This window comes from Lissotriton vulgaris, chromosome 2_2 (genome assembly GCF_964263255.1).
Source record: "Lissotriton vulgaris chromosome 2_2, aLisVul1.2, whole genome shotgun sequence".
In the NCBI taxonomy this organism is placed as follows: domain Eukaryota; kingdom Metazoa; phylum Chordata; class Amphibia; order Caudata; family Salamandridae; genus Lissotriton; species Lissotriton vulgaris.
Window position 1 is genome coordinate 74,003,263 of NC_141688.1, and position 26,965 is coordinate 74,030,227.

At 41.7% G+C, this 26,965-nt stretch overlaps 1 protein-coding gene across 1 annotated transcript in view; it reads left to right on the forward strand.

Annotated features, from left to right (window-relative positions):
- PTPN9 (protein tyrosine phosphatase non-receptor type 9) overlaps positions 1-26,965 on the forward strand; it is a 354,751-nt gene that overhangs the window by 226,024 nt on the left and 101,762 nt on the right. The window contains exons 4-7 of the mRNA XM_086959304.1: positions 7,846-7,970; positions 19,470-19,575; positions 22,620-22,730; positions 23,519-23,847. Coding sequence (XP_086815430.1) covers positions 7,846-7,970; positions 19,470-19,575; positions 22,620-22,730; positions 23,519-23,847 — 671 coding nt within the window. The remainder of the gene's footprint in view (positions 1-7,845; positions 7,971-19,469; positions 19,576-22,619; positions 22,731-23,518; positions 23,848-26,965) is intronic.

Here is a 26,965-nt window from a genome sequence, read left to right on the forward strand (position 1 = left end):
TGTTGCGCCAACTATCATAAGAACCGTACATAGCTAACAGTTTTAATCAAGAGTGACTATTACATTTGAGCTATAAGCATTGCTTACTGTGTATCTCTTTATGTATTTGGGAGACCTAACCTAAGGAAAAAGGAAAATATAATGTTTAATCATGTCACGAACCTTTTTTTGCACTAATAAGAATGTTTACTGAGTTTTGGTTTACATCTGCACTTTGCACTTTATTGTTGACGTTGTATATAACAGTTTGCACAAGTCTACAGTTTTTATCATTGTGATCGATAAATGCACTATGCACTTTAATGCAATGATCTGTTTTATAATAATATCCGAGTGATACAAAACATGCTTGGTATTGTTTAATATTGTTCGTGCACTATATTGTGGAGTTCCCGATCGTATGACATTAACGTATTTGAACGTCAAGATAGGAGATATGCAATGATGATATGTGCTAATAATTTTTATTTATGCTAACTTCATTCTCGATTTTCAACAATTTCATCATGTTTGAGAAATGGAGTAAATGTCTTTGGCTTAAAAATATGCCATAACACATTTATGTTGAAGGATTTTCATGTATATTACCCTGTTTTAAGATGGCTGACGAATTTTACCGGAATTCTCAGTCTATTAACAGTGTAGTCCTCTGTTGATGTCTAAACTCATGATTGTGATGGTTTGGCGGGCTTTTTCAAACTGTGTATTTAAGTATGGTGGAGAGTAGTGGCTAGTTGTCAGTGAGCAAGGGCACAGCCAGTGCCCGAAACGCGTCTGATGAGGCTTGCACCCTTTGCACGAATATGAAATAAATCACCATCTGAAATTCAAGTCTGTCTCCTGCGTCTATATCTGGTGTCTGCGTATCTGTCTGCGCTGCAGCACATGGGAGGCAAGTTGGATCTAATAATATATATATATATATATATATATATTATCTACTGGCGGTCGCCAGTAGGTATATATAGTTAGGATTTTTTCGCTATGTAACTTTTGAAAATTCTATGTCTAATAACTTTGGCGTTTGTGGACGGAATCAGCTGAAATTTTCAGGAAAATGGCACATTTTGTTTCTGAGCAGCCCCTGAAAATTTGGGGGGGTTTCGTCAAGGGGGGGCCGAGAAAAAGGGGGTCCCTAAACGCGTTTTTAACATTGAGTTTCCATAGGGCGTTTGGCCTCACTTTTAGCTCGAAAGGCTGAATGGATTTGCACGAAACTTGGCAAAATTGTAGGGACTGGTAGCCCGATGTGCCTTTGCTGGGTCTCAATATATGTGCTCCAGTGGATTTTGAGAAATTAACGTTTAAAAAAAATTATATATCTGTGACAGCGTCCCGGATAGCGCTCCAGTTCGCGTACTTTTCGCGTATCGGAGCTTTGTGAAGCGAAGCTGATTGGCTCTCCGGTGTCTGTCAACATTCTAAACAGTCCGTAGCGGCCGCCATCTTGTCTCTCGGTAGGATCGAGAAACAAGAGGAGGCTAAAGCGAAGGGGCAAATGACCATAAGGGGGTATAGTAGATCCTCCCTTTTTTTTCGTGGGGTGCGCCCGGTACGCGTACCGGAAAGCGGTCTGGGGAGCGTACTATAAGGAAACCAGAATGATTGACTTTTAACTTATTGTATGTTTATTGATTGTTCGTTTTGTTGTTTTTTTTTGGTTTTTTTTATTTACGTAGCAACATGTAGGTACCAATGCAGAGTCTAAAAATCAATAAACGCCGTTTCCTTTGTAGATATCTTGCATGTTGTTACAGAAGTTATTGTGGCATATGGAATTCATACCATAGTCTGTCAGGAAAGCCGAAACAACATGGAGGCAGGAGATGATAAAGAGATGTTAAATACACATTGGAGATAATATAGTGGAAGAAAGGAAGTAACTATGAGCAAACTTAGTATGTAACAAAAAAAAGTTGCACAGTATATTTAAAGTCTGATTTCACGTTATAATCAATTTGCTACTAGTTTACAATATACATATAAAAATGAATAATGTGTCAAACAATTTTTGAATTATGAAATAAAAATTTATTATTCTGATTCTTTCTCAAAATTTAAAAGAAATTCTAAAAAATCATCATTTTTTTTTTCATTTTCCAGTACAAAATCTACCGCTTCCACACATTGCAGAAGTTCATTGTTCAGTGAATCGTCATAGAATTCATGGTCAATTTCCGACTCGTTTTTTGTTCCTGCTTCAATTTTCAAGTTATTTTCCTGTTGTCCTTCCATTTTGTATGCTGAAAAATGAATTTTTTAAAAATATATCAGTACAGATAGGGCACTGTTGGGTTTCAGTACAGACAGGTAGTTTGGTTATTTAAACAGTGATTTTTTCGTTGGGCAGTGTATGGTATCAAACTGGAAGTAGAAATATGAAGAAAATTATCAAATAAACTCTTAGTCAATTCTGAATTATACAAGACGAGTCTAACTCCATCCATAACTAAAACAGAGAAGACTATTTTATTCTCTAAGTATTACAGAGTGATAGAATATAACTATCAGAAAATGTTTTCCTAATTAGCTTACATGACAGAACATACTTTAGTTTTTTAAATAATATGTTACCTTTTAAATACAACTTGAAGTTATCAGTTGAAATTTAGTGGATATGCACTTCAAGAAGTAGTAGTCAAAATGGCTGTGTTTCTCTCTCTCTCTTTCTTTATATATATTCAGGTACATAACCAATCAAATGTCATGATATAATAGTAGAAATTGAAAGTAATATTTTAATTGGTGGTCAATTCCAACACTTCCGATATGTTTTGTGAAGTAATTTACCTCAGGGATTTTAGAGAGGTCTACATGCTAAATGGCTAAATGGTATTCCAACGAAATTTGTGAAAATGGTAGGGATTGGTATGTAGTATGAGCTAATGTTTAATTGGTGAAAGTGTCTCCAGTGGTCTTTCTGTAAATTACTTTCCCACCTTTTTTGAGCGAGTGCTTGTCAGTGCGTGTCCCGGTACGCGAACCTGCAGCGTTACAGGAGTCCTCCATTTTGTGTTTCGGTAGAATTGAGATACAAGATGGAGGGTAAATAATGTTCAGAATGGGTAGAAGGGGGTACTTTAGACGTATCCTGACCCCTAAGTTTTCTGAGGGTGGCTGTGGAGGCTCATATATGTCGAGAAAATAAATTTAATTTTTCGCGTGGTTAGCTGCCGGTACGCGAACTGGGTAGCGAACCAGAAAGCGAACATAAGTGAAAATTAGTGAAAAAAGGTACATTCGAAATTTCAAAAGAGGAGGGGGTGGGGGGGGCAGCGTTCAAAGCACATCAGCGTGCATAAATACGAAAATGTTTTTACCTACCACGTACTTGACATTTTACAGCTTTTGATATTTGCTATTAAAAAAACATTGAAATTCACTGAAAAAACCATAGGTTATAGATCATATATGGTTAAAAATTAGCATTTACAAAACCTTGAAAATTCACTGAAAAAACCATAGGTTATAGACCATATATAGTTAGGGATTAGCATTTACAAAACCTTAATTTACTCGCACAAAACCATTGAAATTTGCATATATAGTTAGTTGCACTAACTATATATCGCGCACCCGCAATCCACTGCTGATGATGTCACATATTACATCATTCATGACCTGGTTTTTTCAGTGAATATATATATATATATATATATATATATATATATATATATATATATATATATATATATATATATATATATATATGTGTGTGTGTGTATATATGCACAGTCGTCACCACTGAACACAAACCTTTTGGCAGGCAAGCAATGATGAGGAGTAGCCCCGGAATTGCTGGTGAAAAGATTAAAACAGTTTTATTGTGCCCAGCGCGTTCGCCATAACGCGTTTCGCTTCAACCATACGCTTGATCACCTCACATACTACGTGTAGTTCTGAAGGGCTTTTAAAGTGACAGTGCATGAAAACAGATTACTCATGTGACACGTGACTCAAAGTATAGTATAGAGATAGATAAAATACTGTACAAATTACGCAAGATTCTTACGTACAATAAAATATTGTTTGATAATGGGGCTCATAAAATGGAATACAAGTACAGCCATATCATCAAGAGTAAGGGCGGAAAAATATATTGCAATTCACGCCCTTTTCCCAACTCCTATTGTCTGCTGATTTTTTTTATACCACTTAAGCAAGGCCTATCAACATATCACACAAAAGTTTGTCATTTTCTTTTGCACAGAATTTGAAGAAATATATTATGTCATAATATCAGACACACTTAATGATTGTCTTAGTTTTTATAAAGCCCATAGTGGGCAATGGTCATGCATCACAATTCAAAATTCATATTCACTTTGACAAAGCAAACCTTCATATTTGAATTAAAGTCCCCAAAGTGCATGAAAGTGCAAAAAGCGTTAAAGTGCAAATATAGAATAAATCAAATTAATTCATATCAAACTGTGTGCACATACATTATTCTATATTCTTAAAAGAAATAGCATTGCGCAGACAGAGACTTCATTACTACCGACAGTTGGAATATGGATAAAAGGCCTACAAAACATCAGATAAAAAAAGACACAGCGCTCAACCTCATTTGTGTTCTCTTAAGATAAAAGCCATCTTGCATAAATCAGCCTAAAACAGAACCCCCCGGGAAACAGGCAACTTCTAGATAAACTGGTTCTATACTATTAGATACAGGTATGCAGGTCTTCTCTGTCATTCAGTCCATTAGGGTTTTTGCTATCGAGCTCCAATGTATATCTTGTCTCGAGGAGACGCAATTTAGCCTCACGATCCCCTCCTCTTTTAGATGGCGACACTGTATCTATGACAAAATATTGGAGATGACAAGGATTGCCTGTATGTTTAAATTCAATATGCCTTGCAACCGGGTATGCCTGATCATGTCCTGTAATAGCCCTTATGTGCTGGAGTATCCGTTTGTGGGCTGGTAACCTGGTGCTACCCACATACCGCAACCCACACGGACAGTCCAGCACATAGACTGCATAATCAGTTTTACAGGACAGTCTTTTAGAGATGGCTGTCGGGTCTGGTTTAAAAGGGCTAGTATAATGTGTTTTCTTGATGCCAAAGCGGCAAGCCTTGCACTGGGGACATTTTTTAAAACCTGTACTTAATGACAACCATGTATTAGAGATTTGTGGCTCCAAGGTGTTACTGACTAAAGCCTTAGCCATGTATGTATTGTATGTATATATATATATGTATGTATATATGTATGTGTGTGTATATGTATATGTGTATATATGTATGTGTGTATGTATGTAATTGTACATGTATACATGTGTTTATGTATGTATATATATGTGTATGTATATATATATGTATGTGTGTATATATATATGTGTATAAATGTGTATATATATATGTGTGTGTGTGTATATATAAATGTATATATATATATATATATGTGTGTGTGTGAATATATATGTGAAGGGAAGTGTACTAAACCAATACTTACCTTCACAATGATTAATTTTTCTGGATATTTTAGCCACACAGTATGTTGACCTCTCGGTCCTGTGTGAAAACCCCACCTGCAAGGATCCATTCTACGTAATATCAAGGACCTAACTGGTTGGACATGCCCATCTTAGTTTCTCGTGTGGACTGCCTCACGTGTGACTGCTAAAAAGAGCCATCATTCTAATCTCTGTCCACACCAATCAATAGATCAGCACTTAGCTCATCCAAGTGTCTTTCGGAATCTCTGATAGTTGTGCGTAAGACTCTGGTGCATTGTATGAAACTGAGTACCAGGGATATCCAGCCAGACCCTGTCATGTTTCCTTTACCTATGCGTCACTTATGTCCTCCCTTCCGGCTGCAGACATCATTTAAATATCTGCATGCTTATAGCATGGATGTCGCCCACGCGGAGCAAAAACTGTTAGACCGCTACACCTGTACATCGCTGGTGACAGGCCACCAGGCAAAAACATATATAATACCCTCTGTCCATGCGCATTCCTGATTGCACCCCACATCCTGCACCCTTCATCATGTGCACTTGTGCCTTGTTAATATTCCCTTACAGGGAGTATACTGTCACACCTTCTGTACTTGCTGTGACCCTCACATCATGTGCATCTGCAAATCAGTTGCATAGGCCCTTTCTGTGTCTAGACATCACTGATATTTCTTCAGGGCAGTGTGCCATGCCCCTGTGGCCTATCCTCTGTCATAGATCTAAGGACCTTCAACCCTTCCATGTGTGCTGATTACTGATATCCACTCCCATCGAAGGGACACTTGGACCTTTGGTATATTTTCATTACTGGTCTCACCTCGTGTGAGGGGTACTCTCACACCTTCTCTACCTGTACCTAAATCCATTTAAATCTGGGGCAGGGACCCTCTCACCTTCCTTCCTGTACATCACTCATAATACCTTCTGTGGTAGGGTCTCTTACACTTTCTGTACCTGACCATTATGGTTTTACATAGAGCAAGGAATGTCACATTTATGTCCCTATACATGACTTGTATTAAGTCCTGGGCAGAGTATCTCACACGTTCTGTAGTTGTGCATCACTAGCATTATCTTTTAGGGCACAGTCTTTCCGAGGAAGCAGAGACTGGGTAGGTCGTCCTGCAGATTCTGCACTGTGATTCTCACGCTAAATTAACATTAGCTCTGCTCTCACTTGAGGAGGCATTACTGCAACCTAAATTGGTTCTGTTTTTAGAAAATATGACATGAAGGTATCTACATATACTAATCTAGGTAATTTAAATTGGTAATCTTTTGGAATTACATAACCCCAAATTCCAACACCTTTGTAGGTAAGGGAAAGTTGGCCCTGATGATTTGCCTCAAGATCATTAGCGATTTACAACAGCAAGAAACATGACTCACTGAGTTATCATAGATCACTGTCTCTTTTGATAGCCACCACGATTTTTATTAGACAAGTGGACTTGCCCATTTAAAATCTTTTTGAGGACTACTTAGTCTATTTTAATACGCACTTTTCACGCACACATATTATCTACATCAGTCTACATCAGCAGCCCCACGCCCAAAATTCATATAAAGCATTGGAGGAAAGATCTCTAGCAAAGAGCCCTCTTGTGTGTGCATGTTGGACATTGCAGAGCCAGCCCGACGAGGAGCATGCCCTTTGAATCCTGAAACCCATCTGGGTGTGTGAGGGTTCTTGCTCCTGAGGAATCAGACTCCCCGGTTTATGACCGTCCTTATATTCTCTTTCTTTCCACTAAATGAACTGTACATGTTTTCCTGTGCATCACTGATGGTACACCCAGAACATACAATGGGGATCTGTTGCTAAAGCTACCACTCCAGGAGAGGTACTACATACTATAAATATGTATTAAAGATGTGTATTCAAATACAGGGACAGTTAGACCTCTGTCAGTGCACAGTAAGACCTGATCCTATAGGAGAGAACATGTTAGAATCTGATCATTAGTGGTATTGGAATTTATCTATGGAAAGGGGCTCTTTGTATCTAAGCTTGTATGGCATTGCAACCAGGGTTCAGACACTAGCTTTGCCTGTGCATAACTGATTACACCATAGAATCGTGACACCTTCTGTACTTTATTCACACTTTTTGAGCCCTGGCAATAGCATTATATGCATTTGTGATACTGTTTCTGACTCCTCACCTCTGTAGCATTTAAATAAGTGATCAGTATTTGTATTTTTAATAGCTTTAACATGGGATTTCCATAAATCCCAAAGTGGCTTGATTTGGAGTGGAAAGCCCACATAAACAGCTTGCTAATCACCACATTACTAATCTTGAAACAACCAGATTGCATTGGAACTATGTCTGTTCATGAGACTTCTCTCTTCTCTTTTCTTTCCTGTAGAGTGTCCGTGACCCCTCGGGAGCCTCCATTGCTCTCTTCACGGCCAAGCTGCACCACCCCAACAAGAGCATCCAGCAGGTGGTTTTACAGGCGCTCTTCTACCTTCTGGATCGTGCTGTGGAGAGGTGAGTCTGAAACTCCTAATGTGCCTAGTTCTCCTTGCTTAAGTGAGATGGGTGGGTGTCTCTTATGAACAATGTATCTGAATACAGGAGGGCAACCTAATATGGTCATTTTTATTACCATATGAGCATGAGGTTACAGATTGATGTTGGACACTGCTGTTAGTGCAGGGATTTTCTGTCCTCGAATGTATATTTGTCTCTTCGATCATTCTTTATTCCTATAGCTACTAGTGTTTTCACATATGCAAGGGGTATGAAGCAGGAGTCCTTTCAATAAACCGATACATATGGGAAACGGCCTTTACAACGCGGGCCTGAGCACGCGGGCCATTTCCCTGCAAGCTGAACAACTCTTACCTCAACTACGCATATGCTTTAACCATGCATATGTGTGGTTCAGGCAGTCGGCGTTCTAGCTGTTTGAGCGGATGGGTGGGGAGAGGAACCAGAAGGCATGCAGTAGGACGGACCGGCACGTGGCTTGGTGAAATGGGCTGGGGCCAGGGGGAGGTGGGTGTAGGTTTTAGGGGTGGGGCTGGTTTTAGGGCTCAGGACGTGGGGCTCAGGTCGGGGTAGTTTTTACGGCAGGGAGCCGAGTCTTAGGTCTCAGGGCGAGGGGCGAGGGGGCAATTTTCAGGGCTGGGGAGGGCCGAGTTTTAGGGCTCGGGATAGGGGGTCACGTAGTTAATAGAGCAGGGGCGGGTAGATTACAATGCAGGAGGGACAAATGTTAGGGCAGGGGGTGGGGACTGGGGTTTTAATCTTTACCACTCATATACCTTTACAAATCATGCCTTTACAATGTAATTTGTGGTAACGGCATGCGTAGTAAAGACGCGGTCGTTGTATAGACCGCGTTGTTAAGACATATGTAGTTGAGGCATGTGTGGTTGTGTCATACAACCGATATATATTAGTTTAAGATGCTTGCCTCTGTATTGGCTGGATTCTTCTGCTTGATAATCGAAAACTAAACATCAGCTGTAGGAAAAATCCCTATTTGTCATCCCTCCGAGCAATTTACACTTTGCACCCACAGATTTCAATGGCCCAGTTAAACTGCCTTGGGCAGTGTTTGTATGCTCCAGTAGCTCCCGCAACCCCTACACAAAGCAGAGTAATAATTACAGCACAAAATGCCTTTTCAGCAGTGCAAATAGCAAACTCCAGCACACAGCTTCACTATGCTTTTATCAGAGAGACGGTGGGAGGATTTTGGGACAGGTCAGAAGCTGTACGATTACCCTTCAGACTCAAAAGCTGCTAGCAGACATTGGATTGTTAGGATTCTTCTACCATAAGTCCTGCCTTACCCATTCTGCACTCTGCTCCCTACTCACACTCTTTTACCTGTACATGTCTGACTGTCTACGTGTCAGTCCTCTTTCTGACTCCTGGGGCACTACTTTCATACAGACGTGGGAAAGAGGCCGAAATACACCTTCACACTTTGCAATCATAGTGAAATATGTTCAAGGAAGGCAACCCCAAAAATTTACCAGGGTACCCTAGTCCACGCAGGCCTTCTATGAATTGTACATGATATGAAGTGGCACATAGCTTTGGGTGGCTTTGGTCGATAGCTTGTGGTGGCAGCCCAATGTACCCACTGCTGCACAGCTATATCTGGGGTTGAGTTAATTGTAAAAAGATTCTGTTAACGAAATAACATTTCTTGATAAATTGGGCGCCCTTCCTTTGTATCGCCAAAATTTAGGAATACTTTCAGCATGGTCATTGATAAATTGTACTTGCTTCAAAATTGTTTGTGAAAGGTGATGATTAGGAACTGACTGCTAGAATGCAGTTATTTAAAAGAATTCAGAGAAAAGTACAGTGATACAGGAGAGACCAGGGAAGAATATATGCATGCATCACAGGCACGGATAAAACAATTTAGATTGGGATAAAAAGGATTGTAAGGAGGACAATACAAATAGAGGAGTAGTATTCCAAATGTGAGGAGAATAATCCAAGCTTAAGTGGTTGTAAGGTGATAAATGAATGTGTTTTACACATACAAACGATCTCAAAGTAAATAAGGTGGGTGACTGAAGAAACATCTAAGAAGTAAGTGAGTAATAAGGGCAGAAAAGGACAAGGAGCAGTAGAGGGGGGGACGTGCAAAGGGACAGATTTGCTATGAATTGTCTGCTGTGAAAAGACAGATCTCAGAGGGGCTGTTACATTGAAGATTAGAAGGCCAAGCATAGACTCTTGAATGAAACTAAAAAGATGATGTTGGGTAAGAGGACCCACACCAGTATATGGAAATCGTGCCCTTTGAAAGACGAGGACAAGTGGAAGTAAGTGTAGATATATAAGAAAATGATTACTTATTAATTTGTAACAAAGTAACCAAAATCAATACGAATAGAGAACATAGAAAATTACATAATACTGAATTGGCTGACACTATTGCATAGGGTATTTGCTCTTCATATAAACCACTGAACACATTTTTCAAACTAGTCCCTTACACTAGTATAATGGTAAGAAGGATCAGAGAGTTAAAAGAACACCTGACATGTAGTATTACCTGCAGATCACAAGTACGAATTCCAGCAAAGGCAATTCAATCTTCCTTCTTTTCAGTGTTGGTTAATTGTGTACTGAACTGAACTGAATTATGTACAGTAACCTCTGACTTGAATCAGTAAATAAAAATTAGGGCACAGCATGTTTCTTCTTTTTGGAGGCACGGGTGGCGTTATGCAACACTCAGTGCGGGAGTGGGTTACAGTGAAACAGAGGAAGTGGGTGGGTAAGGAAGCAATACAAGGATTGAAGTAACATAGAGGAGGTAGCAGCTGGGTGAAGCAAAGCGGAGGGCAATGGGAAGCAACACTGGAGATGAAAAGAAACAAGCGCTGGTGCTGAATTACATTAGGGCAAGTGCAACACAGAGGCGGACAAGGAAGAAGCACAGGGATAAGAGAGCAACACAGAGTATGGTGGAAGGGAGAAGACTAGTATGTGAGGGAGACTTCTGGAAAATGCATGCATTCTTGTGGAGTGCCTAGCCAAAAAGTAAAAAAATAGTGGTTCAAAAGTGAGCAGTTGAAAGACCCATTAATGCGTTCATGCTACAGCACAGGGACAAATGCAAGAAGAGAAAATAAAGTCCACACAAGCTGTCCAATAAATAGCAATCAACTGAGAGTGACAATTAAGCAATGGTGGTCTGTCTCTAAGCCCACTGTAAACTGACAATGTCTGTTTCTAGTAGGCGAAACTTAAAACAAGCATTTGCAATGCAATTGTTCTCGGCTTTGGGACCTTATATGTATTTAGCTATGCAGCACGTTAGCCTGGGTGCTGAAACATCTACTGTTCTTTAACCAGAAGGGAAAGTAAGCACCAAACTGCGTGACACACCAGGTATGGAAACGCATGGAGTGAAATATTGCCTTTCAGCTGGAAATGGGTATAGTCCAAGCTTTCTTTTTAATATAAAATCAGGGCCTTTGTTGGTCATATCACTGAAAATGCAAGATTTGAAAAAAATATTATTGTCTACGGGTGCTCCTGGAAGACAATTTCTATGGACTAGAATCTAGAGAATGCTAAAGTGATTCTGGTATTTTACTAACCTCTGCTGGTCGTTTTCTATCAAGAAAGTTAAATGGAGGCAGTTGAACAGAAAAAAAGTCCCTAAGCGGAAGCAGACAAGCCCTGGGACTGATCGCCAGAGCCCACAAAGTACATAAACATATAAGTATATACTAAAGTATATAGAAGAGGTCTTGAATTCTCGACCTAAAAGCAGTTATTACTGAGGACAAAGTAGTTTTTTTTAATTAAATACTTTTTTTCCTTTAGATTTGAGTTTCTGGTAATTGACATACAAATGACTCGTTTCTTAGATTGCACTGACTTCTGGTTTGAGCAATTTTTGATTGGCTTCAAGTGAAGGTTTCTTTTGAAACCTAAATCAATTGGGAAACTTTTTGGAACCTCACTAGTGGAGTTGATTGGGACCAAGAAAAGCACACTGGTGCAAAAAAGACTCTGTTCAGGTAGATAGTTCTCTGCATTAAAATCTTCTATATGCTGTATAAGAACGAACCCTAATGTTTTACCAGGGCCAAACCCTCTATGACCGAGCTAGCAAGGAGGGTGCTAGTTCGGGATATTGTCCATGCTGCTATGCTGTATAAGAACGAACCCTAATGTTTTACCAGGGCCAAACCCTCTATGACCGAGCTAGCAAGGAGGGTGCTAGTTCGGGATATTGTCCATGCTGCAGCATTCCACAGGTGCATTCTTTCACAGAAAATGTTTCTTGGCAGCCAGGTCTGATGGAAGGACCATTGAGTCCTGCAAGACATCCTAATCTAGGCCCACACCTGAGACCTTCCACCTTGAGGAGGTATTCCATAGGTGAGGAATTTGGCGTTAGAACTATCCATCAGAAGTTCCCCCTCACTTATGCCTCAGCCATTCCCCTACTAGAATCTCCAAGGACTTGGGGTTAATTGTTTGCGGGGTTTGCACGCCAGGGGAGAGAGGGTGGACAATTTTTTCCAGGATGGTTCTGTAATGTCCTTTGAGAAATTAGTAGAACAGTGTAATGTCCCTAAAGGGCAATTCCTAACATACCATGCTCTGGTCCATGCGTTCACAAATTGATCAGCTGGCTGTCCGGAACTCTGAGGAACACAGTCAGACTTCCCTCGCCGGAATCTGCGATGGATGGGAAACCGAAAAAGGAACATTCCTTCCCAACAAGGTGTGGGACATGGTGGTGGCTAATCTGATTGTTGTCTCCAGGAATTCCAGGTTCAAGGTCGTCCAATTTTTCATCATTTGAAGGATTAGTCACCCATCAAGACCAATCAGCTCCTCTCTGGGGCGAATAACAACTGTCCCTGATATCACACCCCTAACGCTGATCTATATTATATGATGTGGACGTGCATGTTCGTCTCTCAGTGCTGTCCCGCAGTTACTATGCAGCTTTCACAAGTTACCAAGCCCATTCTTCACAGCTGGAAGTCTTGCACCCTGGCCACACACTGTGAAAAATTGTACCGAAGTATGCTTTCTGGATTTGCCTTTGGGTTTGGTTAAGCGCAATCAACTCCGTACCCCCTCAGGATGGCTGTACTCGCTCCTGGTATGGTTCTGGGGCTGAGATCACGGTTCTGAGAAAGGGGTAGGCCAGAGACTGCTGAAAATACCCAATTTCTATGGAATTGGATACCCTCTTGTTCAAGTTCCATGAACGCACAACGATTCCCTCTTTTCTGAGTTGAACCTCCTTACTTGCGACCAGTTTGTTTCATTGTCATCTACGTTACGTGGCTCGCACAGCTAAGCCCGTGATCCGCTACCCCCACCAAACTACCGTTCCTTGCGCGATGTTTCCTGCTCTCCTACGATTGCCACTTGATGGCTGGTAGGGGTTGTTTTCTGCCTATTACCATTATGCACATTGCTCTGTGTGTATGCCCAGCTTAGATTTTGCCTTTGCTCCTGATGATCGGGGTAGAGATGTAGGATGCTTTACCTCCAGCTTTATGGCCATGCCCAAACAGCCTGCTCTGTCGTTTTTTGGTTGTTTTTTGTTTCCACCTAACCCCTTCTTCGCCATTCCAATTTCCTCAATTTGTAATTGCTGGGATTACCTTGTTTGCTACCAACGTTAAGAGTTTAGCGATGTATTCAGCTGTTATATTTGCACCTTTTTATCGTGATGATATAAGACCTAATAAAGAAATTTGGGGGGAGGAAGTATCCATGAGAAGTACAAGTTACTTATCTTTAGGAATTATATTGCCGTTACATACTCTGTGTAACCACAGGTTCCTCACTACTCTCCCACTTTCCCATTCTGTAGAGAAGACTCCTGAACATCTCAATATGGTTTTAAGTTAGATTATGGCACACTCGTACACGTAATTTGTTTGAACTGCTTCATGTGAGGGCTTGGAAGGAAAAATATTAAGAAAACAACAGAGTGCAGGTATGGTGCATATATTTTTCACTTCTTTTTGAGTTCAAAAAGAATTTTATTTGTCATAAAATAAGGCATCAATACATAATACATGAAAAGAATTGAGGGAAATAAGGGAAAGAACGAAAGAATAGTCAGGATATACTTTACAAGGGATTAAGTAACAAAAACTCTTCATGGGCAATAAAACTGAATATAAGGGTTGCAATGGGTACATAGCAAAAGCAGGTGCAAATGAGAACATATCCGGTAATAATGCAGAAAGAGAGAGGAAATGCAAAGGGTATCTGGGGGGCTTGGAGACAGGCCCGCGACCTGCTAGGCAGGTCGCGGGCCAAATGAAAGAGTTGTACAATTATCCAAATGGTCCAGCCTTATCGCCAAAGACTTAGCGAAGATTTTATAGTCCATGTTTACAAGGGAAATAGGTCTGTAATTTTTGCAATGCTTCGCATCTTTTCCTTCTTTGGGTATTAAACAAATGTGTGCATCGGACAAGGTCCTTGAGGAGTTGCCTAGAGCAGCAAAAGTGTTTAGGAGAGAATGGAGTTTTGGAATCAGTAATTTTGAAAAGTGAAGATAAAATTCAACGTTAAAAGCGTCTAGTCCAGGGGCTTTGTTGAGTTTGAGATGCTGGAGCGCAGTGAGAAATTCCTTCTGCGAAATGTCAGTCTCCAAGAGGGAACGGTCAAGAGGGAAGTGTCCCGGCTTTTGGATAGAAAAGAAGTGTGTGAGGGAATGGAGAGAGGGTTGAGTTTCAGAGGTGTAAAGGGCTTTGTAGAAACAGGAGAACTCAGTAAGGATGTCGGCGTCTTTGTGCTGTAGGTTAGAATTGGTATCATAAATGGATTCAATGTTCAGCTTATTGTGCTTAACCTTCAGATAATTGGCAAGAAGTTTCCCAGCTTTGTTCCTACCACCATAAAACTTAGCACTTGACTTTAACAAATACAAGGAGGCCTCTTCTGTAGATTTGTCATTAAATTTCATCTTGGCAGCGACAAGAGCCATCAGACTATCTTTTGAATGCGAAGTGAAGCAGGCGTGTTCCAATCTCTTAACGTCACAAAGAAGATTTTTAGTGACTTGACGTGCAATCCTACGCTTCTTTGTGACATAGCAAATAATAAAGTTGCGTGCTGCTGCCTTAAAAGCATCCCAAATGGTATGTTTCGGGATGGAAGGAGCATCATTGGACAAGAAAAATTTATCAAAAAAGGCAGTGACGGAAGTGGTGAATTTGGGATCCAGGAGGATGGTATTGTTAAAGAGCCACCTTTTGGGCCAACACTTTTAGGGCTCATGTCCACGCTAATTAGAACAGGGGCATGATCCGAGAGTAAAATTGGACCAATTTCAGCAACAGTGAGTGTTTGGGCAAGATTATGAGAAACAAAAATGTAGTCCATTCGCGACTGGGATCGATGAGACGGAGAGTAAAAAGTAAACTCCCGCAAGGTCGGATTACAAAGTCGCCAGGAGTCGAGAAGCTTATGTTGGGAGATGGCTTACGTAAAGAGTCTATGTGATTTGTTGGGAATATAAGTGGCATCGGAATTCCTGTCGACAAAAGGATCTAAGGGTTGGTTACAATCACCAGCGAGGATAAAGTTTTCATCCATAAATTGGGTAATACGTTGAGAAAACTCAGCCCAAAAGAGAGGTTCGCCATTGGTGGGAGCATAGACATTAAGAAGAGAGATTGGAACACCTCTAAGAGATAATCTGACATGTGTCCATCTGCCGTTGGTATCCGACTCTTGCGAAATGATTGTAAGAGGGAGAGATCTACGTCACAAGATCGCTACACCGTTACGTTTACCATCACCTTGTGAATAAAAACCTCACCCACCCAACCTCTCTTAAGCTTTGAAGACTCTGTCGGAAAGGTGGGTTTCCTGGAGGAACGCCACATCGACATTCAATTTGGCTAGGTGTGATAAAATTCTCTGACGTTTAATTGGAGAATTAATACCCTTAACATTCCACGATACAATATTCAGTGACATACTATAAACAGTAATCCTTAAGAAATAAAATAGGCAAAATCAGGATAAATACCCATGAACAAGAATGGAATAAGAGAAGATAGATACATAGGAGAGATTAGGAAAAGAAAAAGAAAGATGAGAACGAGATAATATGCAGGAAGAGAGAGCAAAGTGGAAACTAGAAGTAGGTGCAAAAGGGTCAGATTGAAAAGAGAGAAGGCATAAAGAGGAGTACAACCTGAAAAAAAGAAGTAATCACTCCTGCACAAACAAGGAAGCTGAAACATAAAAGGAAGGGTAAAAAACAAAAAACGAGAGAAGAGGAAGAAACAAAGGAAGGACATACCTACAAGAGTAGAAGACAAGAAGGAACGGAGGGGGGGGGAAGGAACCACATAGGTAAGGCAACACATCCGAGGTCAGCTGGGCAGGGAACCAGGGAGACATCATAAGGCAGGGAAGGATTCCTGTGGAGGCAAAGAGGGGAGAACGAGAATAGATTGCAAACGTCTGTCGAAGGAGAATATGGAGCAAACAGCAACAATGCCACTTAAGGTAGGTAACAATCGAAAGAGTAAAACGTTATAGAAAGATAAAACATGACCAAAAACAAGAACATTGTGAAAACAAGCAAGACTTCAGCTCAGCCAGGGCAAGAGGAGGAAGGTCCAGAAGAGTCCATGGCGGTGGTCTTATGTGCGTTGATGAAGCTCTGCAGTCGCACCGGATCATCATAGGTAGTCGTCCTGTTGTTGTAGGTAACTTTAAACAAGCAGGGATGATACAGGCCGTATCGAGCACCCATAGAACGAAGGTCATCTCTCATGCCTAGGAAGGCCTTCTGGCGGTTCGCAGTCTCCTTTGCATAGTCCTGAGCGAAGAACAGAGAAGAGCCAGAACATGTTAATTTTGGAGAGGCCTTGGCAGCCCCTAGAACCTTCAAAAGGTCAGTGTACTCCAGAAAGTATGGAATGATGCATCTTGGTCGTTGTGATATGGAAGCAGATGTAGGTGGACGGCCTGGTCGATGAGCACCCTGAATGTTAAGAGTCGTACCTTCTGATAAATGGAGTAATTTGGGGAGGAGAGATTTGAAAAAGCAAGTGAGTCCGAACCCTCAAGACCTTCTGCCAAGCCGTAAATGCGAAGGTTATTCCGCCTGTTTCTATTTCTAACTCCTCCACCTGCCTCTGGAGAGTGCCCACCTGCGAGGTTAGATGAGAAACCGTAGTGTGAGTGTCCTGAAGTGATACGACGGACTGTTCAACTGAGGAGACTCTCGTTTCAATTTGTGACCAGTTGTCCGTAAGAACTTGAAGCTTGGCATTGGTTTCCTCCATAAAGGGACGCAATGTCCCAATTTCCTCCAGAAAAGGGCAAAAAGATCTTATCTCTTCCAGCAAGAGTTCCATGGAGACAGGCGTGGATTGTTTGAGTGGCGAAGGGGGATCCTTTTTCAGTCTTTTAATGATGGTTTTCCCCTGTATTGGCTGAGAAGGTTCCATGGCCGTGTCCGAGCCAGACGAGGTGAGAGAATCCTCTAGTTTAGAAAGAGCAGAGAATACCTTGGAAATTTTCACAAAGGCCACCTTTATTGGTGTTTTGGAAGGTAGGCGCGACATAGGTTTGAGTCGTCCCATAAAGAAGCAAATTAGAATGGAACAGCCACGCAACGTGCTCTGTCAGCGCAATGAGATGGACAATGTCACAGGGAGATGTGGGAGAGCTGTGAAGAGAAACCCTGAAGAGAGGAAGAAGGCACTGTTGGCGTTGAGGGAAATCACTCTTTGAAAATGCCAGGTACAACGTGTAAATAAGAGGCAAAATTAACAGAAGTAATGAGCGTTGACAACAGGCATGACATCCATCAAGAAGTAGAGCACAGAAGCTAGTGAAATTCAGAACCTGCAACTGATCGAGTGAAAGCCAGTGGGAGGCAAAAGGGCAGGCACAAACATGTTGAAGCGAGTCTGAAGAGTCACAGCTGAGTAGACAGGGAAGCCTCTAGGGATAAAATGCGAAGATTGAGAGGCCATGAGAGCTCCATAAACCACACAAAGAGGGTATTGTAGCCAGTGGAGATAAAGGCGAACAAGCAACTCCGGATAAAGGGCACTTCAGAAATAACAAAGTAAAGGCGCAGCAGTGTGCTGAGGGACAAATTAAAACACACAGGGTTGTCAGCAAGCCAAAATCTGCATGACTGACAATAGGTAAATGCATGCGCTGCCTCCTTCCACTGGAGAATTACCTAGAATCTCATAAAGAGCATAGAACAGAGTCTTATGAGGTAACCAAAATGGCGGTTATGACGATGCTGAGGCAGCAAGCAATCTGCCACACTCGCATGATAGAAGAATGGTGCCAAGAATACAGTGCAACTGTGGAAAAGCAGCATATATTAGGCGTTATCAGAGCCAGGCCAAAAGCAAATGACAGTTGAGGATTCCAGTCATATCTCGGCAAAGAGAGCACGGTGCGCCAGTTTGCATAAAATGGCGGCCGCGCTCAAAAATGAAAGCCCTCAGACTCACTTGATAAATATGCTGTCATTAAGATGTTCGGAGGGGCTCCAGACGTCGCGCAGGCAGCAGGAGTGATCCTATAAGCATGTCGCAGCCGCCAAACCGGAGATGTTGAGTAGGACGTGCGCAATCCAGCAGAGGGAGCACTGTGCGTCAACGTACAGAAGATGGCTGCCGCAATCGCAGTGACAGCCCTCTGACTCGTTTCGGTAAAATACTCCGTCTCCAAGAAGTTTGGAAGGACCTCAAACATCGCGGAGCCCAACAGAAGTGTTCCGACGGCAGGACATCACCTCCATCCAGGAAAAAAGGAACTCGAAGCAGTAAGTCCCCCGGAGCCGCAGCAGAGCCTCACTCAGGCGCCGCCATTACCCTCGGGCGCCAAGTCTATATTTTTCACTTAGTGGTCTGAAGTTACTGTTGGGCCATATGGTTCCACCTACCAGGGCACCGTGAGCGTTGCTGGAAAAACGTGCGGATCCTACTTGGGAATACTCTAAAGGTGAGGAATCTGCGGATGGGTAGAGTAGCCACCAGAAAGAACATTAGACTGTAAGTAATTTGTTTTTTGGGGAAAACATATGTTTACTTATAAAAATCCCCTCAAATGTAGTGCCACAGTTCGTTTTAAAGAATGTTGTGGCTACAGCTGAGAATTAAAAACCTCGGAAATTGGCTAGTTAGCATAGGACATTGCTGGACCTATAATGTACTTGCAGTCCAACTGCAAAACATAAGAATCCTACATTTGGGGTGAATGACTGGTGACCATAAATTAGCATTTAGAATTTTTTAATTCTTAGATGTAAGCGTTGTCAGATATATAGTGGGAAAAGATCTCCAATATGCCTTGCTATTTTGGACTGTATTTATTTATTCTCTCTTCCGTTCCATTTTTATGATTGCCATTTGGACCAAGGCACAAACTGTATGTGTGTGCATGTTTCATTGCATCCCAGAATGCTTAGTAGTTTGCACTGCTCTACGTGTTTCTCATTGTATTAATTTGTATGTCAATCATCAGCTTCGAGACACAGCGGAACGGACTGGTATTTATATATGACATGGCAGGGTCACAGTATACCAACTTTGAGCTAGACCTCAGCAAGAAGATCCTGAACCTTCTGAAGGTAAGGATCTTCCAGGAATTTGCTGTCGCAGTTTTGAAAATCATGATCCGGTTAGGATCACTTTGCCATAATTTTATATTGGGTTTAAATAGCATAAAGCCACCTTAAATCCAATGTGGTTCTCTTGTTTAATTTCTGTCTGAAAATGAAGAGAAGTTTGCATGTTCTCATATGAAAGGATAAGGTATTCCAAAGTGAGTGATTCCGCCGTTGAGAATAAACCACATAAGCAAAATGTTAACATTCTAAGTAATTAGTATATATGGAGGTTGGTCCCTAGAGTAGGAAGGTCTCTTTCTCTTGAATTATAGGAGCCAAACGTGAATGCTCCAGCAAACTGCACCATGTCTTGGAAGCCGTGGAAAACGTTCCTCCTCAAACAGGTGTTCTTGGTACTATTTAGATCTGCCATATAGTTCACAAAGTCCATAACAGCATACAACACCTAACCACAGAAGCCCCAGGGTAGATTCATTTTAAAATGTCCACACTCCAATATTAAAGTGTCACCTTTTATTGCCTTATAGTCTGGAATTGCAGTGCATTTAAATAGTTGTTGTGTTTTGTTTATCTAGGGTAGGATGTGGTTTAACACCTTATAGTATCGAAGATTGAGTACTGTAACTCTTTATTTCCTGCCTATTAGATGGAGTGTCTGCAAATGCCTCAGGGTGTACCTGTCTAGCTTATTTAGAACCTTCCTCCATTCTATTGATCATATAGAATTAATCATTTGATCTCTATGCACTAGCTTCCATTTGATCTCCCTGCACTAGCTTTCAGTGTCTAGGAGATGTTTGCCAGTACTACTATGAACGCTCTGATTACTGGCCATAAAGTACACATGGTTGCCATATTCAGACTACTAATGCATCCAACTCATATAATGTTTGCAATCTTGGAACAGTCACCAAAGCATGGATTTGGCTCTAACACGTTCTTCATCTTGAAAAAGTCTTTCAGTGTTAGTGCAGCGTTTAAGTTGAGAAGCTAGAATAGCGATGGCCTACTTCCTCCAACTTGGGGAGTTATTTCCTCCCACACTCCACCTCTACAAGACCCGTTAATGGAGAAATTGAAATTAAGGGAATCCAGGTACAACCTGTTTCTACATATATTGATACCAGGAGGAGAAACCATTACTTTTCACTTGATCTCAGAGACCTTTGGCTTTAGGGCAATTGGACCAGACTGTATTGCTCATCGAATGGATAATGTATTGATTATCCAAGCTTCCAGACAGTGACCCTGTAAACAAATAAGAGATGAAAGGCAAGTTCTTGCTGGGTCAACAATATTCTTCTCACTGAATTTCCACAATTTCTACTAAGGATGGAAACTGCCTGTTCACTTGATCCAGTCAGGTTCTCTGTTTGCTAGGGCTATTGATTTCCTATAAAACTGGATGTCTCCCTTTCCAAGGAACAGATCTGTTGCACCTGTTTCTACAATGTGTGTCTGCAGATGTCACGCTGGCAGTTGATGTTATGACCACTTGGTCTGAAACACAGACCCATTCCTTTATCAGAAAAAGACTTCCAATTTAAACAGTGTTTGACCTTGTAACCTCAAACTCAAGGTCCTTCTGCTCTGTCAGTGTCTTAACCTTTTAATCTGGCCCGGCACGTACTGTTGTGGTGAGCTGTGGAGTAGGTGATAGGGTACCATTAGCTATGACGAAAATGTACCAATATTTTCTGATGAATTGCTTTAAATTCTTTAAATTAAGCCTACAATGTCCTTAGTGGAACTATGGAAGCTTAGAGAAACCAATGAAATTGTTCCAAAATCAGGGAGATCAACCGCAACCAACACTACACTACCATAATGCATGGAGGGAAGAGGAAAAATTGTCTCCAGGGCTGAGATGAAGAGATATGGGATCAGAGATTTTAGGAGGTCCTCACTTTCTAGCAGACACAATATATGCGTAAGTTCAACTATCATGAAAAATGTTCTATTCAGGATAGAGTAACCATGTTGAGAAACCTCTTGTGGCTTATTTTGCACTTGTTTGTTTACTTTGTGGTGAGAGGATGCATAGCAACAACTGGGGTAAATGTGATCTTGCTGATTTAAGTTGTTCCTAAAACCTTACATAGTAAAGATGATTGTACACTGGTAATTCGTGTTCAGTTATAATGCTCTTGATTAATAAAGGTCTATGAAGGCTTCTTTCTTGCTTTTTGTTGCTATTTTGGGGCAGGCAGTAACATTTGTGTTACCCCTGGGCATGCAAGGACCCAGTGTTTATTGAATACATGGAAGAAATTTAGGGCAGGTTTAACCCCTTCCATGCTGGGCCGTTTCCGCCGCTGTGCTGTAAACAAACGAACAGGGCGGGTGTGACGAACCCCAGCCGTCATCAGCACACGAGCACCGTGGAGCGTGACGGCTGGGGTTCGTCATCAGCATGGAAGGGGTTAAAGTGCTTGCTACTCTGACCGGTTGAATGTCATTTGCTCGCGTGGTAAAAGCCCTTAGTAGCATATCTTAGGTGAATGTAGTCTTGCTGTTCTATTCCTGCTCTGTTGTCGTCATATGTAGGTTCACCTCATTGTAAGTATTTCAAAGATTTGAATAATGTGGGTGAGGCAACCAGTTTATAGTAAGTATAGGTTGTCTCGTAGTGGGACATAATAAGAGGCAAAAAGGCAATAGACAGAAAAGGCACCAAATTAAGTTTCTTTCTCAAAATGGTGGTTTTAGATGAAAGGAAGTGCCTTTCATCAGAGATAAGTACCTCTCTTCATAAAATACCGCAGCTGAAAATGGTCGGAGAAAGATAGATTGCTGTAGTGCTAAGAGAAATGTAGGGCGTGACTCAATGAACCAGTTTTTATTTTTCTTCTGTTAGTGTTTGTGTTTCTGCCTGTGCGATAGATAATGTTTACTCGGCAGTCTGGCACCGTATGCTTCCTTTGCCTTAAACATTTCCACACCTCACTCTCCACCGCTAAATGAGATTGACACTGCATTTTAACTTTCTCTGTGTACCAGTTTTTTCTTCTTCTCTAGAATTACTAATTGGGTTTGTTCAACAGGGCGCCTTCCCCGCACGCCTGAAGAAAGTCTTCATTGTGGGTGCTCCTGTTTGGTTCAGAGTGCCCTACTCCATCATCAGTGTGCTGCTGAAGGAGAAGCTCCGGGAACGAGTGAGTGGGGCCAGTTTTGCATGGAATAATGTGGTGGCACCACCAGTGATGGCGGCGCCTATATAAAGTGGTCAGGAGGCAGGGTGATTAGGGAGGAATAATATAAAAATAGAAAGGACTTACCTGCCTCTCCTCTCCCGCCTCTCTCGACGCTTCTCTCGTCTGGCTGGAAGGGGAAGGGTCGTTAAGGCACAGACTCCCCACCCAATCCAGACGCTGCCCTCTTGCTATAAGAGCAGTGCCAGAATCGGGCTGAGTTGCCTCATTTGCTGCTCGGAGAGTGCATTGGAGCCTGTGGCTTTTCTGGAACACAGTTGGGTTGGAGAAACCTAAGTGTGCATGTCTATTTGGCGATATGGGCACTTGTAAATGCACACTGCTCTTCCTCCCTACCATGCCTGCCCCACCACGCCCAATTCTCATTGCTCTGCACAGACAGCATAAATAAAATGATAATAACAGTGTGATATTATCATTGTATTTATCATCTGCTGGCACTGTGCTGTGAGGCGACTCTCCTCCGCCATTACAGAGGGGAATCCCCTGGGCACTACTCTTGAGTTGTACATGAGTAGCTGCGGTCTGAAGAAGGCATTGGGCTTACAGGGAGGGTAAATGGGCATCAGGAGTCTAAAATTCCCAGACTAAGAAGTGTCAAAAAATAAACCTTTGATCTGGCAAGATAAATATTTAAAGTTTTGTAGAATTATTTGGCTGCTCTTAGCTGACCTAATGAACAAATACTAAACGTGATATGCTGTGTTTTTTCTGACATTCTTGCATTTCAGGTACAAATGGTGAAGATGTGCGAGATGAAGCAGCACCTCCCTCGGGACTGTCTACCTGAGTATTTAGGGGGACTTGTCAAGCTAGACCCCATTAGCTGGAACTATCAACTGTTGCCTCAGCAGAATGGTCATCCAGACCCTCTGGATGAGCTGATCCTGGTTCCGCAGGTATCGAGTCGCGATACCAGCTCTGTACATGTGCCTGGACCAGAGTCACTGAGTGTACAGGAGCTGCTGGAACACATAACCCTCATGCAGAAACGTGGAATTCATGAGGAGTATGAAGACATCCGGAGAGAGGCGCCAGCAGGAACCTTTAGCTGCTCCCTGTAAGTAAGAGGCTTGGATATGTTGATTCTGGGATTTCGTGGTGCTACTAAAACATTGCGTATGAGGGAATCCTATTTGTGTAGTTGCTTGGGGGAATGACTACATAGCTCACTTCTATTTTGAAACAACTGGTACTCCAGTTCACTTGCAGAATCGTACATTTCTCTTCCATACTGGTAACCAGGGCTTTAAGTGGGATGAAAAAACTGGAGGGTCTCTCGTAGGGGCCTGGGCACTGTAGTTACGAGCATGGCATAAAACATTTAAGCTAAACATCTGTGCTTAGCATAGTGTGCTGCCCCAGTGGTATTTTGTGGATTCTGTTCATTCATCCAGATATATAACACAAGTAGTAACAGTATACCTACAACAAGCCTGGACTTTTGGCTTTGTCAATGGTTGTTAGTTGCATAAGATAAATAAGCGACAACTAGCACTTTGTTGTATATTATATTGAAAATGCTACTCGCTCTTGTGGGTGAGGTTTTAGGTTAGGCTAGAGCAGTCGAACTTCGAGCTGAGAAAACAGGTTCAAGCCCGATGTTCTGTGATTCAAAAATGAATATGGCCTTGTGTAATGTAACTAGTGCTCATGTAAAGCGCTCCAAGTGAGCGCTATATAAAACTGAAAAACTAGTCTCTTTGAAGATACATCAAAGGCAGTGACGGATTGTACTTTTGCAGAGTTAAGGTTTTTTTTTTTTACCCTGAGGGCAAAAAGGGAGAGCCTGATAGGGACCGGTCTCTGCACCTGCTTTTACAAACTGCCGGTGCTTTTTTAGTTCTCATGCACCAATAAGTAATGTATCTTTGCGAGGTATGGGCTTGAAAGCGTTCCCGGCAGGGCTCATCAGCTTAAGATTTTCCAACGCTCTCAATGGTCTTCCTGAAGCCAGCCTGAAGAAAACCAGATGAGCAGGAGGGAGAGCAGCAGCCTGAGATTACCTCCTTCTGCCTGCCGTGGTATTACTTATTACATAATCATTGGAGCTTTGGACTGGTAATAGCTAGATGGTTTCCTCGGTCAACTCCGCCCATCATCCCAAATTCTAGCTCTTGTTTCTGAAAGACAACTGCAATCAAGCCTGTTCACTCTTTTAAAGGAGTTAACCCAGTCCAGGAGTGCTGGGGGCAAGGGAGAAACCCATTTTAGACCGATCTCTCTTCTTGCCATTAAGAGTACGACAAATGATAATTGTACAAGCTGTTTCTTTAAGCTTAACTCGTGACTCTTCTCCTGGCTGGACCCCAAAAATAACTAAAGACTTAGCTTGGTCTCTTTTCCCAAAAAGTCAGAAATAACCTTACCGTCATCAACATCCCAGAAGAACCTGGATTTGAGGACACTGCCAGAACATAAGTGTATCATCCGCATTCGTCGCAGCAGACTTTAGGCAAAATTTGGCTACTTTGCCTCTCAATTTTGAGAACCTTTTTGGGGTCCTGTATGCTCAGTGGACTGTAAACAAATGATTCCTTCTTAGTGGAGCAACTTTAACAACCGACCATAAAGTGAGCATCGATACTTGCTGTAGGTGTGTAGTATTGTTTGATGGCTGGTTACTCCTCCTGGAATCCTCCAAAGGCAATGACGACAAATCCCCCTTAACCAGTGTCCAGTACCACATAGAGACCTCCTTACGCTGATGAAGAGGCCCCAGGTGTTTGTGTTCCATTCTTCATTACCTTCCCGTCTTTACCGAGACCACATGCCCAGCTTGATAATAGAACTTGAACCTAGAAACTTTTTGTTCGTAATAGTATCTAGAAACTCGCAAGAGACTCATTTGTTGTCCCACAATAATTGTCCCCATTTATTTATTCCCCCTTCCAACAGAGGGATATCCAGTTTATCCTGTTGATAATTTGGGGTCCCTGGAGAGTTTCAGATCTGTGCATCAGAGCTGTAGTATGTGATCTTCGGAATTCTTCTGATCTGGTACCAAAACTCGCTAGCCGCTCTCAAATTCTTTAGTTTAACTTTCTTAAAACATTTTAGGTGACCATATTTAAAGAGGAAACCAATGCCGCTTTAAGGTAAGTTTTTTGTCATGGCTAGAAAACAGGGACAGAAATAAGCCGAATTGCCTAAAAGAGATCTGATATTTTTTAACTGAAAGGCCCAACAGTAGAAGGGGAAAGTAGACCCAGCAATGCAGACTTCTAATTTCGTCCTTTTGTAGTTTATTCCAGGCAATCCTCACTCCTTTGCAGGACCAAATAAAACGTGAAATGTCTCCTTGCACAGATTTTAAAGTTGTAGAATTAAACATCAGCGGGATCGCATTCAAGATAAACTTGAATTTTGGGAGGATTTATATCTTCACCAGGTTGTAATGTCCTATAGCTGAAAGTGGTAGGCCCCCCACAATCTTAGCAGAGCCTTAGCCTCTTTCATTTGTTTATCAAGGTTTACCTAAGGTCTTGGGTTGTCTGTATCCCAAGATATCTAATCTCTTGCTTTATCAAGGGATTATTTTGTTGAGTATTCCAGAACCTTGGTTTTCAGTGCATTAATTTGAAAACCGGAGACCTCCCCAAAATCTGACAAATCAGTGAGTGAGAACAATCCCTTGTGAAAAATATCATATAGTCGGCATACAGTGCAACTTTTTTCCACCCATCCATTCCATTGGCAAAATACCTTGGTCTGCCCTAATTTTACATGCTAGTGGTTTGATGTATAAATCAAAAAACAAAGGGGAGAGGGGGCACCCCTTGCTAGTCCAGTGCTTTATGTTAATTGATTATGTGAGGGACCCATTAACCAAGATCTTAGCAGAAGGCGTCTTATGTATGGCATTAATAGCGTTAACGAACCTCTCGCCTAAGCCAAATTGATGCATTGCTATACAGAGAAAAAGGCCAGCTGACTCTTATCAAAGGCTTTTGCAGCATCAAATGTGAAAACAGAAAGGACCATGTTTGATGAAGCTATGTCAGTTGCACCTATCAACTCATGTGTTAAGTCGTGGAGCTGACTGCCTTTAATAAAACCCTTCTGGTCGGCCTGAACCAATGGGCCAATCACTGACACTAACCTCTTTGCAAGAACTTGTGCTTATATTTTATAATTGCAATTCAGCAAAGAGATTTGTCTATAGGACTCTCATTTCT